The 15,035-nt window shown below is 36.5% G+C and overlaps 1 protein-coding gene across 2 annotated transcripts in view; it reads left to right on the top strand.

Moving 5' to 3' along the window:
* The window catches only part of APOO (apolipoprotein O), a 94,149-nt gene that overhangs the window by 76,535 nt on the left and 2,579 nt on the right, over window positions 1–15,035 (top strand). The window contains exons 4-8 of one of the 2 annotated variants that reach the window (XM_063450096.1): window positions 928–982; window positions 1,586–1,681; window positions 2,283–2,374; window positions 8,575–8,673; window positions 13,595–13,691. In XM_063450096.1, coding sequence (XP_063306166.1) covers window positions 928–982; window positions 1,586–1,681; window positions 2,283–2,374; window positions 8,575–8,673; window positions 13,595–13,687 — 435 coding nt within the window. In that variant the 3' untranslated portion in view covers window positions 13,688–13,691. Of the gene's footprint in view, window positions 1–927; window positions 983–1,585; window positions 1,682–2,282; window positions 2,375–8,574; window positions 8,686–13,594; window positions 13,692–15,035 lie in introns of both variants that reach the window. The other variant, XM_063450095.1, reaches the window with a different exon arrangement.

Raw genomic sequence — 15,035 nt, 5'->3', positions numbered from 1 at the left:
GTCACGCATTTATTGCATAAGTGTATTCATAGAGGCGGACTTGGACTTCAATAAAAGATGCCGATCTGCATTGTCTGCCATTGGTATGTCTTCATAGATGCCAAGAATGATGTGGGGTATCGCTGGATTCTGCACGTACTGTTACTGCATTCTACAGTGTACACAAATCATACTTAACCATGCTAGTCAAATGTATATATGAGCAGAGAACATTCCATGAACATATTATTTGATCCGCACATTCTGTAGCAGTTATTCTAACACATTAAATGTATTCATGTTTTTGCTGTATAAACTGTATGTTATAATATCAAATGGTTTTCTCTTGATAGTTTTCTTGTAGAGTGCCTTTCCTAGTCTCTTAAAGGGATGATACGCACCAAAACAACTGTAGCTCAATTAACCACTTTTGATGAATAGATCATGACCTTGCAGGCTCTCTGCACAATTATCCGCCATTTAAGAGTTAAATCGATTTTGTTTCTGTTTATGTAGCCCTGGCCACACCTCCTGTAGTTGTGACTTTGACTACCTCCTTGGAAAAAATGGTCTGATTTTCAATCCGATGTTAAAGCACACACTTTAATTGAGCTTTGATCTCACACACATGAAGCTGTTGCAGGCTATTTACAAAGCAGATAATCAAAAAGTCTAATTTTAACAGAATCAGCAATAAGGGATTCTTAAAAAAATGTAGACTCTTTTTCAGGAAGTGTGTAAGGAGGCTGTGTGTGCCACTGCCATGGGAGGTGTGGCTAGGGCTGTATAAACAAAGTGATTTGAGTCCTAAATGGCAGAGGATTGAGCAGTGAGACTGCAGGGGCATGCTCTACACAGCATAACCTCTTCACTAAGTTTAACTGTATTGTGTCTATGTAGTGTTTTGGTACATTATATTGTATACTTATTTGAGTTTTTCTTGTGCAGGATGCTTACTCCAAGATCAAGCCAAAAGTTGAAACTGCAGTAGATCACTCAATAGGTAATCATAGAATAGAACTGGAATAATTGGATCATAACTTAGGAGTGTGTGGTTTCCCAGCTGTATGAATATGTAACTGCTAAGTTAATTTTAGGCTGGGATAAAGATGTGTTTGACAGATAAATGGACATAATTTTACAATACAAACAGTATTTCATACTGCACATGACAGACCCATAGACTCTTTCTGTAAATCCTGACCCATCTGTCCCTCCGAATTCCTATTTGGTAAATGAATTAATTGTAGAGTTTTTTGTTGTTGACGTAAATATAATACATTGGTGGTTGTTCTCATGTAAGTAAAAGAAAAAATAACATTGACATTGATTTAATATTTTTGGATAAACTTAAAAAAAATTTAAATATATTAAAAAACATATATTAACATATCAATAATATTACAACATGATTTTTTTTTTCATATTATTAAATAAGTTTAAAAGTCCAAAAATATTTATTTATTTATTTGAAAAGCCTATCCAACAATATTAAATGAAGGCCACGCCATTATCAGTAGTTCACACCCCTAGTTTAATGGTTTCTTTTTGCCATATCAATATTGTGTATCCATTTCCCCAACATATTCTGTTTTATTTGTTATAGTTACTTACGAATTTGTAAAAGACGCTCCTCCTGGCTTCTACCCCAGACTTGGCTTGATCGGGTTTGCTGGACTGGTTGGTCTGTTTCTGGCTAGAGGTTAGTACAGTACACAACTGCATATTATTTAAAAATAGGAAATAAATCTAAAGTAACCCAGACATTTTGGCATTCACTTACTGAGTGTGGTACTAATACCATCTAACAAGAGAATAAATTACGTACATTGGTTTCTTATATAGATAAGCTGATAACAGAAAAATGTGCATGATCACAGATTTAATTTTTTTTTTTTACTCTTATCAAGCAATCTATTTTTTTTTTTTCTTTTTTACATTTCATATTAATAAAAATTACTTGGTGATTTGTTCCCATAGACTTTTGGAATATTTCTGCCTATTGTGAAAACGGCACTTTTATTTCTCACTATGTGGCTGACTGAGCATTGTGAGAGTTGCAGTCCACAGCTGCTGGAGTACAACATGTTAGCCATATTTGTACTACCACAACAAAGATCAGGGCAATCCTCCATATTATGTCTTGTCTCCCTTGGTCAATTAAAATGTGCTTGTATTGCAGTTAGCGCAGAATTGCAACGTGTAAATAAATAATGCAGGTACAATATATTCTATCCTGGCAAAGCCTTCTAAGTTTTATTTATTGTTATATTGCTAACTGTACATTTTTGAAACCCCAACAGGATCAAGAGTAAAGAAATTGATCTATCCTCTTGGTTTTATGGGAATCGGTGCCTCTTTGTACTATCCTCAGCAAGCAGCCAGCGTTGTAACGGTAACATAGTATATGTTTTATTAATACTCATACGATTTATTTTGTTTTGTTTTTTTAGCCATATTAAATCTATTTTAGAACAAACTTTCTTAAACAGCCTGGAATATAATGCAGATTTCATAATTCCCACAAATTCCTGCACATAGCCCATTACCAAGCTTTTGCATGCAGGGAACCATGGGAAATGAAATGCTTCAAAGCATCTCGGCAGTATGGTAGTACCAATCACCTAGAATCGCTGCTGAGGAATATATAAAACACACTTACCTTTTAATAGGTTTTATTGCCATGATTAATAGAAACTGTAGCCAACAAAAGATGACAGCAGTGCATTTAAGAAATATAACAACTTGCTTTTCTTTAAGCAAGTTTTTCTTTTTATATTTGGACTCCTGGAAAACGGATGCTTTTCAGTTACCTGAAAATTGGAATTTCCATTGCAAAAGGAAATTGTATAGCACGACACAAAGATGTATGTTTAGCAACAGCCGGAGGGAATTGAAGCATGAATTCATGCAGTGCTCCTGGTACAGCACCCAGACAGAATTGTATGTTGGCAACGACCCACAGGATTGTATAATGTTTTATATTTCGCTCTATGCCACACTCTGTAACCCTCTGCACCACCCAACCCTTTTTGTGTATTTCCTAACCCCACTTGTGTGCGTCGTCTGTATCCCAACTTACATCCATGCTTGCCTTTTAACACCCTTATCAATTGTGTGGTTCTTAAATACAATCACACCTTTGTCTGTCTTGTAATCCCCATTACCCCATTATGTATTTTGAACCACTTTGCCCCTTGTGTATGTGTGTGTTCCCTTCCCCACCCCCCCAATACCCTTTGTCTGTGTGTTAGCCTACCCACATACCAATAATGATGCGCAGCCACAGGGGAAAATCTTCTACCTTAGTCAAGCTTATACACATTAAACTGGGTCACAGTGTGTTGAGTGGGTGTCTGGGTGATCTGTGCAAACCCCTCCCTCCGGTCAAACAGAGCAAATGGCTATTACAGTGATCAGTGTATGAATGTTGGCTACAAGAAATATTTACATTTTTAGAAAGCGTTCCTCTAGATATTTTTATCATGACAAATGAGAATAAAGGACACCAACACACAGTGTGAGATGCCCTGTGCAGTACAGAAAGTTCTTTCTAAACCGGAAGCACAAAGTGATCAAAATAAATGAGCTACACCACCAGTCTGTTTAGTCTGCAAAACTCTTAACACATTTCTCAGACAGTTGAAGTCAGTGTGAAATCTAACTGATATGACTTTCAGGAAAAAATGGTGTCCTGGGCAAACTATCAGGCTTATTCACTAACCATAAGTTGTGGACATTCAGCATAAGCATTACAAGTTGGACACCAAAATAAATGGAAATATACTTGTGCCATACATATTGACATGTACTGCTGGGAACCTTCCCCAGCTTTATTCGCCTCTGCAGTCCACGCTTCAATGCCTCCTGCAGCTCATAATGGTTTAACAATAGCTGATTTGCTGTCCCCTCAAAGAAATGTAGTATTTAATGAACACTGGAGATCTAACTTGTCAGTACTGAATGAACACAGAAATGCAGGTTTCTGGATTAAAAGGGTAAAATAGTGTTTTGAGAACAACAATTCTGTTATGAAAAATTTGGTGTAAAGTCAACCATTCTATGGAAAACAATATCTTCCTCTATTGCACCTTAAAATCATTAGGGTGTGACGTTTATTGTTACATCTGCTTTAGTTCAAAATATGACATTTATCTTGTATTGTGGAGTCCACATGTACACATTTTACGGCTGTTTCCCATTTACAGGAATGCGTAAAATGCTCATAAAAGGTCTTTCTTCAATCCTCAATGAGCAGCATAGAGATGTAAATCAGGGCTCAGTTCTCTACTCGCCCACTCACCATTGTCAAGTGTATATTCACCTCTCACACACTTTCTCATTGATAATCAGAAGCAGCTGTATTATTTCAATGACTGGTGTATACCAGGTAGGGGGAAGTCAGCAGCAAGTTTCTGGTTCCTGGAGGGTCTAGGACTAGAATACATACAAGCAGTAAGCAGTGCATCTACACAGAGCTGTGTAGGGAGCATGGGCTAAATAAATGAGATACAGAGTGGGGGCTAGTGGCATGATATCACTTTACCTGCCCTACCATCTCATATCACTACTGACACCATACTCCTTTATATATATATATTTATATATATATATATATATACATATACAGCATGTTCCATCATTAAAAGCAGTTATGCCAATTACATCAAAGTCACATATTCTCCCACATATATTCTGAAGATGCCAATTAGACATTATTGATTATGTCATCAGCTTTCGGTTTGCAAGCACAGCTTTCTACTTGAGGAGCACGCACACTGACCCTCCAGAATTATTTTTAACCCTGCACACAATTTGACGCTCTACACATGTGCATCGGTGTGCATTCACACATCTAAAGGGACACTTTAGTCATCAGAGCCATTACAGCTTATTGAAGTGGGTCAGGTTTCTATAGCCTGTCCCTGCAGGCTTTTCAAGTCCACATTGCCTTGTTAGAGAAAATGCAATGTGTACATTAGTGCCCAGTAACACCTCTAGTTGTAGTCACTCAGACAGCCACTAGAGGTGCTTCCTGGTCCAGTGCTGCACTGGCGTTCAGCGTCACTACGCTCTGCATGGAGATGCTAAATGCTCCCCATAGAGATGCATTGGATTCAATGCATCTCTATGAGGAGATGTTGCTTGGCCAGTGAGGCGTTTTGTCTTACATATGCATTAACCTCCCAATTCCTTCCTACGGGAAAGCACTGGATAGGCTGAGATCATCAAGTTTGATGATCTCAGCCATGTAGATTTAGCCAGGTGGAGCCAGTCGCAAAGATAGCGGCATGGAAAAGGTAAGTAAAATCTACTTCTTACTGAGATTAGAGTGGGCATGTCATCTAAACAGCAACTTCATAACTGTTGTGTCAGGACTACATGTTTAGATTCCTGACACTGTAGTGTCAATGCCTCATGCTGTGGATATTCTGCTATTGAAAACAAAATATGTGGCAATGAATAACATTCTAGGCATCTCTAAAGAATAATTTAGACTCAATTATACAGTTACCAGATCAATTGTCTTGATATGCAGTTTTGAGCACTAGTTTTTTTTGTTTTTTTTTTTAATATTGCTGAATAAGAAAAAGAGGTGAGCTGCAAAATATAATGGGGGATGAAATACATTAGTTATCAAGAAAGTCTAGGAAAAACTGCATTTGTTTTCTTTTGAAAAAAGGCATCTGGGATGAGACATGATAGCACTGTACAGGTATACACAGGGACAGTACAAACTGCTATGTGCTAGCATATTTGTTAGCAGCAATATACAACAGGCAAGAGGCTAGGCCACCAATTGAGACTGGAAGAAAGGAGTTTTCGCTTATAGGTAGATATTTTTAAAAAGGCTTGGATGTTTGTTTTTTTAAAACCAGAATATTCAAGGATACTATGAGCATGTATGTGGATTTCTGATCCAAGGAGATATCTGATTGTCCTTATGGAATCAAGAAGGTGTTTTTTTGTTGTTGTTTTTTTCCTTCTTTTGTATTAACCAAATAAAATTACATGTTTTAATAGTTGAGCTCGATGGATAAGAGTCTTTTTTCAAGATTACTATGTAACTATGAAACATTTTAATATTACTAAATATACTGAAAACTATATATAAAAAAATCCAATAAAACAACCAAACACAATCACCCCTTTATTCGCTCTGTAAATAAACATCAAAATGTAATCAACCACATTGTAAATAAATACTTTTCGCACATTATTGAAATAATTAGACAGAGACACGGAATGATTAATATATTGCTTAATTCAGCTCGAAGTGTTTTTTGTTTATTTTTTTACTTCCTATTGATTTTGAATGAAGAAGACTTTGTATACTGTACCCCATAACAGACAAAATACTAATTGTTGGCATTGCTAGAACACATCAGCATTTGTTCACAGTGGTATTTTGTTCGTGCTCGGCTTAATTGACTTTCAATTTAGCATTATTTTGAATCAATGCCAAAATCTGATAAAGCTGTGGCATTTGTACTAAAGAAATGTCTCTCAGTGCAAAACACATTTTACAAGCTATTTATAATGATTGTAAAACATGCGTTTGTTCAGCCTCATATATTCTAATTAAAAAAAAACCAAATATCAATATTATGTCTTTGCAGCAGTATAAATAATTCCACACTAACAATATTCTTTAAAAGCAACACTAACAATTGAAAATTAAAGCGCACAGATTGTTTTGAGCAATCAGCAAGTGTTTGAAATTTCTTTCCAAAGTCAAAATGACACTTGATTATTCTTTGAAAGCTGGAAATACAGGTGACACTCACAGACCGGTATTGATGGTGTGTTTATTGGAGGGTCAGCTACCCCCTAAATAATATGCAACGTTTTGGCTCCATGGAGCCTTGATCATGTATCTGGCCATCCACCATCTACAGTGGATGGCCGGGTAGCTTCGTGGAACCTGAGTGCAGAGTAATTTGTTTCCTGTACTTCATTATTCTTCATCACACTAATGTCCTCTTTGCTTAGTTTGTTCAGCTATTGCTTTGCATGCTCGTCTGGCTTGATTCCCCTCCCGTCAGACACATTACAAAATACAAACTGGTTACATTTCCTGATTAATAATCTATCACCCAGAGGCCTCATTCAGGCAACTAGGACTAGAGAGGCAGTGTGGTCAATGATTGGTGGAGCAGAGCTGGTATGGAGAAAAAATTACATTTTATCAGAGAGCACCAAATATGTATAATACATATACAAATATGTATGTTATTTTATATTCTTGAGGTTGGCAGTAGCCAACACATTTGTTATTTGTTAATCAAGCATGCAACGGTTTTGGTTTAGTACTTCATAGTCTTTCATAATTTGTTTGCAAAATATTTTGCTTCCTCCGCATAGGAAGACGGTTGAATGTGAGGTTACCAATAAAATCCATTTAACACAAAGTGACACTTCTATTTTTTACTACATTTTAGAAGTCATTTGATTACGTTTTCCACCCCATTTTCTAGTTGGGAATATACAGACATCAAACAGGACATAAATGGTATTTTGAACAAGCATTTGACACAGTAATAGACCTGGCATAGACAGCATCTTTGATCACTTCGATAAGTATCTGCAGCGTGGCAAGCATTTTTCTGGTGTATCAAAAATATCACGGTTTGGTCCTTTTTTTTTTTTTTGCACTTTGTATGGTATGCCAATGGATTCAGACAATAATTCTAGCCATAGTCATAATTTTACATTCAGATAGACTCCCTTTAGTAGTCCTGATGTCACAGTCCCATTTTTATCAGGGCACTAATGCATAGAATTTATATTGTATGCCTTTTAATACCCCCAGTTAGTTCATGGTGGTGCAAGGTTTCTCCCATGAACAGATGCTGGTTTTCTAACTACAGATTGCTTGGTAAGTACTTTAAAGGGACAATATAGGCACCCAGACCACTTTATTGAAGTGGACTGGGTGCTATGCTTCTGTCGTTTTAACACTGCAACTGAAAACATTGCAGGGTTAACCTATAACGTTAGGAACACATTTGTATTACTAGCACTATAGTGCCCCTTTAAGAGTCATTTTATTAAAGTGTTTTCCCCATTCCATCAGTAAATCGTATTATTTACTGAGGAAGCAGTGCAGCAGTGGTAAGATAGCCATACAGTGTAAAGTAAAATGGAATATAGTTGAGAATAAGAAAACTCGAGCACAACCTACAGATACATTTTTTTCTTGCGATCAGGTGGTGCACTAGTGACAGTTCCACTTATTTGTCATATGCTATTATAAAAGTTTTAGTGGGTATGTGAGTACGTTTTGCACAATAAAGTCAAACAGCGTTATTTACTAAAGTAAAAATTAAATGTGAATTTCATATTTAAGGCCAAAGTTGCTGACCTGGAAGAATTTTTCCACTTCAGCTGTTTTCGTCTTAAATTTAAATATAAAATTTCCCATTTTTGTGTATAACCATGAAAATGTTAAGGGATGCATTAGAACCCATTTAAATTTGTAGTTCTTGTTATTTTCCGCTTTAAATTGTACTTTCCTATTTTCTTTTCTTTTTTTGCAACAAAACATTATCTTTAGTGTATATAATAATATCTTATGGCTTGATTAATCTGCAGGGTACTGGAACAGCGCTGTATGACAGAGGCCTGCAAGCATATGTAAACCTGGAATCGTTGTGGAAGGATGGCGGGAAAAAGAAGAAGTCTGGGAAAAAGGAAAGCGTAAAGGTAACCTTTTCTCCAATGTTGTTAACCTAGTTTGCCTGCTGGAAGTTAATCTAGTGTTGTATTCAGGGCCGGTGCAATGATTTTTGGCTACACAGGCAAATATGCATTTTGACGCCCCTCAAAAAATGTATCTTCACCTGTGTGCCTCATAACCCCTCTTTTGAATTTCTTATTCCCTTTAGTGTTACTTTTTCCCTTTTGAATATGTTATCCCTCTGTGTGTTACACCCCCTTTAGTATATTATGTCCACCGTGTCTCTTAGTTGCCACCAGCCCCTTTCTGTGTCACTGTGCTTTAGTGTGGGTGATAGGGGCAGAATTGTGTGGGATAGGGACTTTATTATTATAATATATATAGCACCAAGAAATTATGGAGCGCTGTGCAATAGGACTTTAGTAGGCTGATAGGGGCATTACTCTGTGTGTGGGACAGGGGCTTTAGTAGTAGTATCGGTGAATACAGGCAGTATTGTGGGAGGGATAGGGATTTTAGCGAGGGTGGAATAGGGGCAGTATTGTGGGGGTTAGGGCTTTATTGTGATGGGGCAGGGGCCGTATTGTTGCAGATTGATTCTTTAATATGGGGACAGGGCCCATATTGTGGGGGATTGACTCTTTAGTGTGGGGGATAGGGGAAGTATTATGCGGGATAGTGTTGATTTTCCTGAACGCAGGTGGGGATGGTTCAGGTCATCTACTGTGTATGGAAAATTCTGACCCCCTCCACAGCAATGTAAGTGCATGGCTTTTTACCATATTGACATACAGAGGAATGGAAAAACTGGGGGAAATATATCAGGCCAGAAAGCCCTGTCGGCTCTCATATCTCCAGCACCCCAACCACTGTATTATCCCCTAATTAGATTTAGAGAGTGGATGAGCACTTTATGGCAGTCATGGAAGATGACAGAGGGTACACCCCTTCTCAAATTACACAAGTCCCTTGATCCTAATTGTGTAAACTCCTCCAGGCCAGGTGTTTTTAAGAACTTGACCACCTCTATAAGAACGTGTTTCCTATAGAAATGAACATTTCCTGGTACTTTATGTGGCTGTGGGGGCTTGGAACGACACTCTAAAGCCATTTAGTCACACCAAAACAGTAACATGTCTTTTTTAAAACCCACAAACTATTTCTGTAATTGAACAGACAAGGTTACAGGTTGCCTGAGGTAAAGTTCCCATAAAGTAAACATGTATATACTTGAAAGAGGTCACAAGACTGATTCACTGTACTTTGATTCAGCGTTCACAATACAAATTAATAGCTATATTTTATTTCTACGGAAACATAAAATTTGCTTATGCATTAAACTAGCTAATTTTTACTGGCTGTTCTTTAATCTTCCAAATTCCACTGTGTGTCAATCCGTGCCCTTGTTTCCTGTGCATATAATATAATGAAATGTATTAAATACTTTACAGTGTGGAAGAGTCTTCAATTCAATTTATGACATGAATCAAATATACAGTGGAGCCAAGGATTTCATTTGACACAGTAGCGGAATTAGGATGTGTGGTAGTAATCAGATACAAAATATGAGTCTGATTAGAATGAGACTGTAAGCAGAAAGTCAAATTCATTCCTTATCTGATAAAACTACTTCTGTTTAATTCAAGGAATTATTTTCTCATATCTGCTTTATTTTATGTATTTAAAGAACACATTCCAATATTGCTCAGAGAGGGCTTAAAAAAAAATACACCTTTTATTGTGAAAATATTAAACTTGCACTCTAAGTATTTTAACCAGTGTAGCTTGTTTAGTGGTTATGGTAACATGAGTATTCTGGTACCAGTTTGACACTTACCTGGATCCCCTGGGCCTGTTTGTCCCTCACAACTGATATAACTACCTAAAGTTTGGAATCCCAGTATTCAATGCAGTCACCTACCATACAGGGCTAAATGGATCAATTTATGATTTATTTTTCCCTTTGCAGTCCTATGCTGTCTATACTGAACTACTGTTATTCTGCCTCGGGTACTCAGAAATCACTATTTTCACTATTACTACTAGTTATATTACCACTACCTTGTTTATTTCTGTATGCACCCCAATATAAAAAAAACATTAACGAAGTGTGAATAAAAATCAAACATTATAAAAACTGTACTGTTGTCCCTTTTCAACATCATAGTGTATTTCTAGAGATCAATTCATTAGGGATTCATTCTAAAAGGAAGCAGATTTTATATGCATGTCTACGTATGTGCCTTTGCGATATCAAGGTTAGGTAAATTCTAGTGCAGTCAGAGAATAAACAGGGATTTTAGTGTCTGTGAGAAATAAAAGTACTGAGTGTTACATGGCAGAAACAAAAACTAGGGGATAACTGCAGGGTTTAGAGTCCTTCTAAAATCAGACATTTTTCTTTTGCAAATGCGGCACTCTGTGACCCCACTCATTCCTACACCTATCATCATAAACTTGCATCACCTGTTATCTGGTCTCGAACCCACATCTATTATTGTTATCAACTTTCTAATTCTAGGGTAGATCCCCAGCCGCTGGCAAACCATAACTCCTATGTTTCATTACCAGCTGTATAATTGACCTAGCATCAAGGGGGTAGTTTTCTGACAAGAGGGGATCAATGTCCTGGTCACCCCAGGTAGAAAACCAACTGTGAACCTCAGATACTTCTCAACTGTATAAAATCTACGCTTTTTGCTAACAGAATATAATTGTGCATTATGCAATGGCGAAGCAGCAAAAATGTGTGTAAAAATAGCTGGACTTGACTTCCTTTTACATTTTAATTTGGTAAGGGAATCTTACTAGAGCTAATAGTGTATTCTAGTACTAGCTAGTAGTGTATTCTTTTCCTTTTGCAATATTCATCAACTCTTTATACAAGGCATTCGTGTTTCAAAGGATCCCATTCAGAGCTCTAGTTCCCATACTTCTTTATTACATCCTCACGCTGAGTGAAATGATTGCTCAGAGGATTGGTATGAGGCGTTTTCCTCCTCTCCTTCAAATGCCATGGACTGTGTACCAGGGAATAAGACTTTATTATTGTAGCAACAAAAAAAAAGCTCACCAGATAGAACTATACTTATCCTATATGATTAAAAAATATAACAGATTAAACATATGAATCTATTTATTTTCTACATTCTGCTTTCATATTGGGACCAGTGCTTTTGAATACATGTATAATCGATGATTCCACTTCTTAGAGTAAGCAATGGTGTCTGAGTCAGGGAAAAGAAGATACAATAAACATCTGTGCTGCAGGTTAGCATAGGAATATAAGATTATTTTCAAATTGAGAAATAACCACAACAAACAATATGATCAAAGTCCATCGGCATTATGCCTACTTGTGGCATACCTGTAATTGAAGAGCAGGGGTTTAACATCCATTCAAAACCCAATTTTAGCTAATAAATCCAAATCGCTAAAATTTAATTATGAATGCATGTCACCTGCTCTGAGATTTACAAAGCAGTGAACTAGGAGAGTTTTCTTTGCCATAAAAACTAGTGGATCTGTACATTAACTTAGTGAAGGTTATAATTGGACGCTGCTGTTGTGGATTACATTTCCCATAATACCCTGCCATCCCAGAGAGCCTCATTAACCCATTCACTACTGAGCACTTTTTGATTGACAGAAAAAATATTAGTACATTTATTTGAAGCAAGGGATTGCTTGCAAAAATATCGAAGTTCAAATGATGTAAATCTACACAATACTTTTTCACTTATTTATTCATTCTCTCTCATCCTCTATCTTGTAATATTACACACAGTCTAAAATGTTCGTACCCCCACATTGCAATTCTTCTCACATTGAGTAGGTGTGACAAAAATATATAAAGTAGTCAAATACCTTGCTTATAGATATTTGCAATGACCCTTAAGAAATTACTAGCAATGTTACTACAAATGGCAACAGAATGTACAGACATGTCTGCATTTGAGCACAATGAACACACAGTTAAATCATATATTGCTAAATAGTTATTTAAACTGCTATATCAATCTTTATTAACCTCTGGATGACAGTGAAATGGTAATCCATTCACTGCTTCCTGCTCCTGACTTCAGGAATGCTATCACCCAATGAAACCTTCTGTACTGTTTGGAAGCAGGGGGTGAGCTTTAGTTTTCAGCAAACTTACAGCCATTATTTCAGTGACTTCTGGCAGCAAAATATGTTCTTAAACAGGCTGGTAATCATAACTAGAATATAAATTAGGATTAAAGAGGCTTTATGGACTAGATTTCATACTACAAAATATATGAAAATAAAAATGTTTATACTCGATTTGGATATTTAAGCGGTTAAGTATTGTGTTGATGATGCAATGTCTGGGCACCATTTCACAATTTCGTTTGACTTTTTGGGAGTGGTTTGACAAAAAACAAGCCTTTTCTCAGCACCCATAGACCTCTACTTCAGTTACCTTGGTATGCATAATTTACACATACACATGATCAAAATTACTGCCATTCATGCTGGATCAGCGTTAGGCTGAGAGCGCAGCGTTAACCTGCTCCCAGAGAAAAAATGTAGGAAAGAGCAAATAGACTAATTGCTCCATAATCGCTACTCTGGCGTGGTTATGTTGATTATTGTGCTCATTTTAATGACCTTTGCATACAGGATTTTGTAGCAAAACTCTATTCTAGGCATTGTATCATGGCTCACTTGTTGAACACATATTCTTGCAGCCCCCAAATCACATTACTGAATCATTACTTACTTTAGCAGTTTATATGTCTAAGCTGTAATGTTAATTCTATTTTCCTCTGTACATTTGCTGGTGACATTTTGTTATTTACAGCTAGCCATAACGTATAATGTGCATGAAGAGGGCACTTAAAGGAATACAGTGTATGATTGATAGTCATGCTTTAAACTAACAATTCTGTGTTCTTTGTCTTTTGTTTTAAGTCGGAAGGGACCTCAGATAAATCAGCGAGCAGTGTTCTCACCTCAGCCGAGGACAAGTCACAGAAGGAAGGTTCATCTGAAGGGTCTAATTAACAAGGTAAGGATTCATTAGCGGTCTTCTTTATACAAAGCGTATAACTGATTTCTGCCCTTTAATTGATCTATAATGTGTTGCACATATAGGCACTCCTTATCCAGTTAACAATCTTCTTTAAATAAAATAATGCTTTCATTTTTAAATAAATCCTGAAAAGTCATAGTTTATCTACTGAAGTGTGAAATGTCAAATATTCTGAGTAAATTTAATATTTTAGGCCACGGAAGTTGAACAAGGAAATTTTCTCCAAGTAAACTTTAACAGTTTGATTATTTTAACCTAAAAATTAAAATGTAATTTTAATTCACTTGGAATGCCCAGCAATTTAGATAATAACGCCATCAATGTACAGGGGGTTGCACTATTATTAATGGGTCACTCCATACTCCAAAAGCACTTCAGCAAGCCCAGTTTATAAAAAGTGACCATTTCTATGAAAATTGGCACGGAAAGGGAGGGCTTGCTAAGGCTGCAGTTTATACCTGCAGCTTTTGTAAGCTATTTTAAGATTTACCCCCAATGTATACATGCATAAAAAAAATCATACATGTATCCATTGGGGATATAGCTACTAAACAGTGATTTGCATTTTTTGGAGTGTTCCCTTAATGGTTTTTCTGCGCAACAATTCCTGAAGTATCTAATTTTTGACTATCACTGTTCAGTCAATAGAAATACTGACATAATTTCACTAGACAAGAGTGTGATGAATTGACAGCCAAAATGCAAAATTAAGGAAACTAGAATGTTTTTCCAGGTTTTGTTCCTACTAATGTTTGCATTAGTTAGAGATAACAAGGGCTCTGTTCTGTTCAGTATTAAAAGTACAATAATGCAAGTGTTTTTAGTTTAAAATATTAACATTCTTTTAAAATGTAAAAAAGTTCAGATTTGTCAATTGTGAATAAATGACTTCATTGTAATTTACATTAACAGAGCACTGTTCTAGAGTTGTTACGCCCTTTCTGTCATTCCAAAAATATGAACATATTGTTTTGTTTTACTGTATATGACGTACATATGATTTCCAAGGGATCTGACAAATGTTTTGTGTTAGCATAAAAAGACTGGCAAGTGTGTCTGTAACTTTTGAGATTTATATGCTATGTTTTGATCCGTATGTGGGGAAGACAAAATATCACTGTATGAAAGGAACACTGTAGGCAATGTATCTGCTTCATCTCATTGAAGTGGTTAGAGTGTTTTAGTCCCCTGGTGCCATCATTCCACTCAGCATTAAATCGGTTTTAATGGTTTAATGCTAATTGAGAGTCCCAAACAGGGAACATTGGCCTGAGCAGCAAAGTGCAGCTGTGGCTGAGATTGTCAGCTGACTGATATAAA

This window comes from Pelobates fuscus, chromosome 1 (assembly GCF_036172605.1).
Source record: "Pelobates fuscus isolate aPelFus1 chromosome 1, aPelFus1.pri, whole genome shotgun sequence".
Classification (NCBI taxonomy): Eukaryota; Metazoa; Chordata; class Amphibia; order Anura; family Pelobatidae; genus Pelobates; species Pelobates fuscus.
This window is presented reverse-complemented; position numbering and strand designations above follow the sequence as displayed.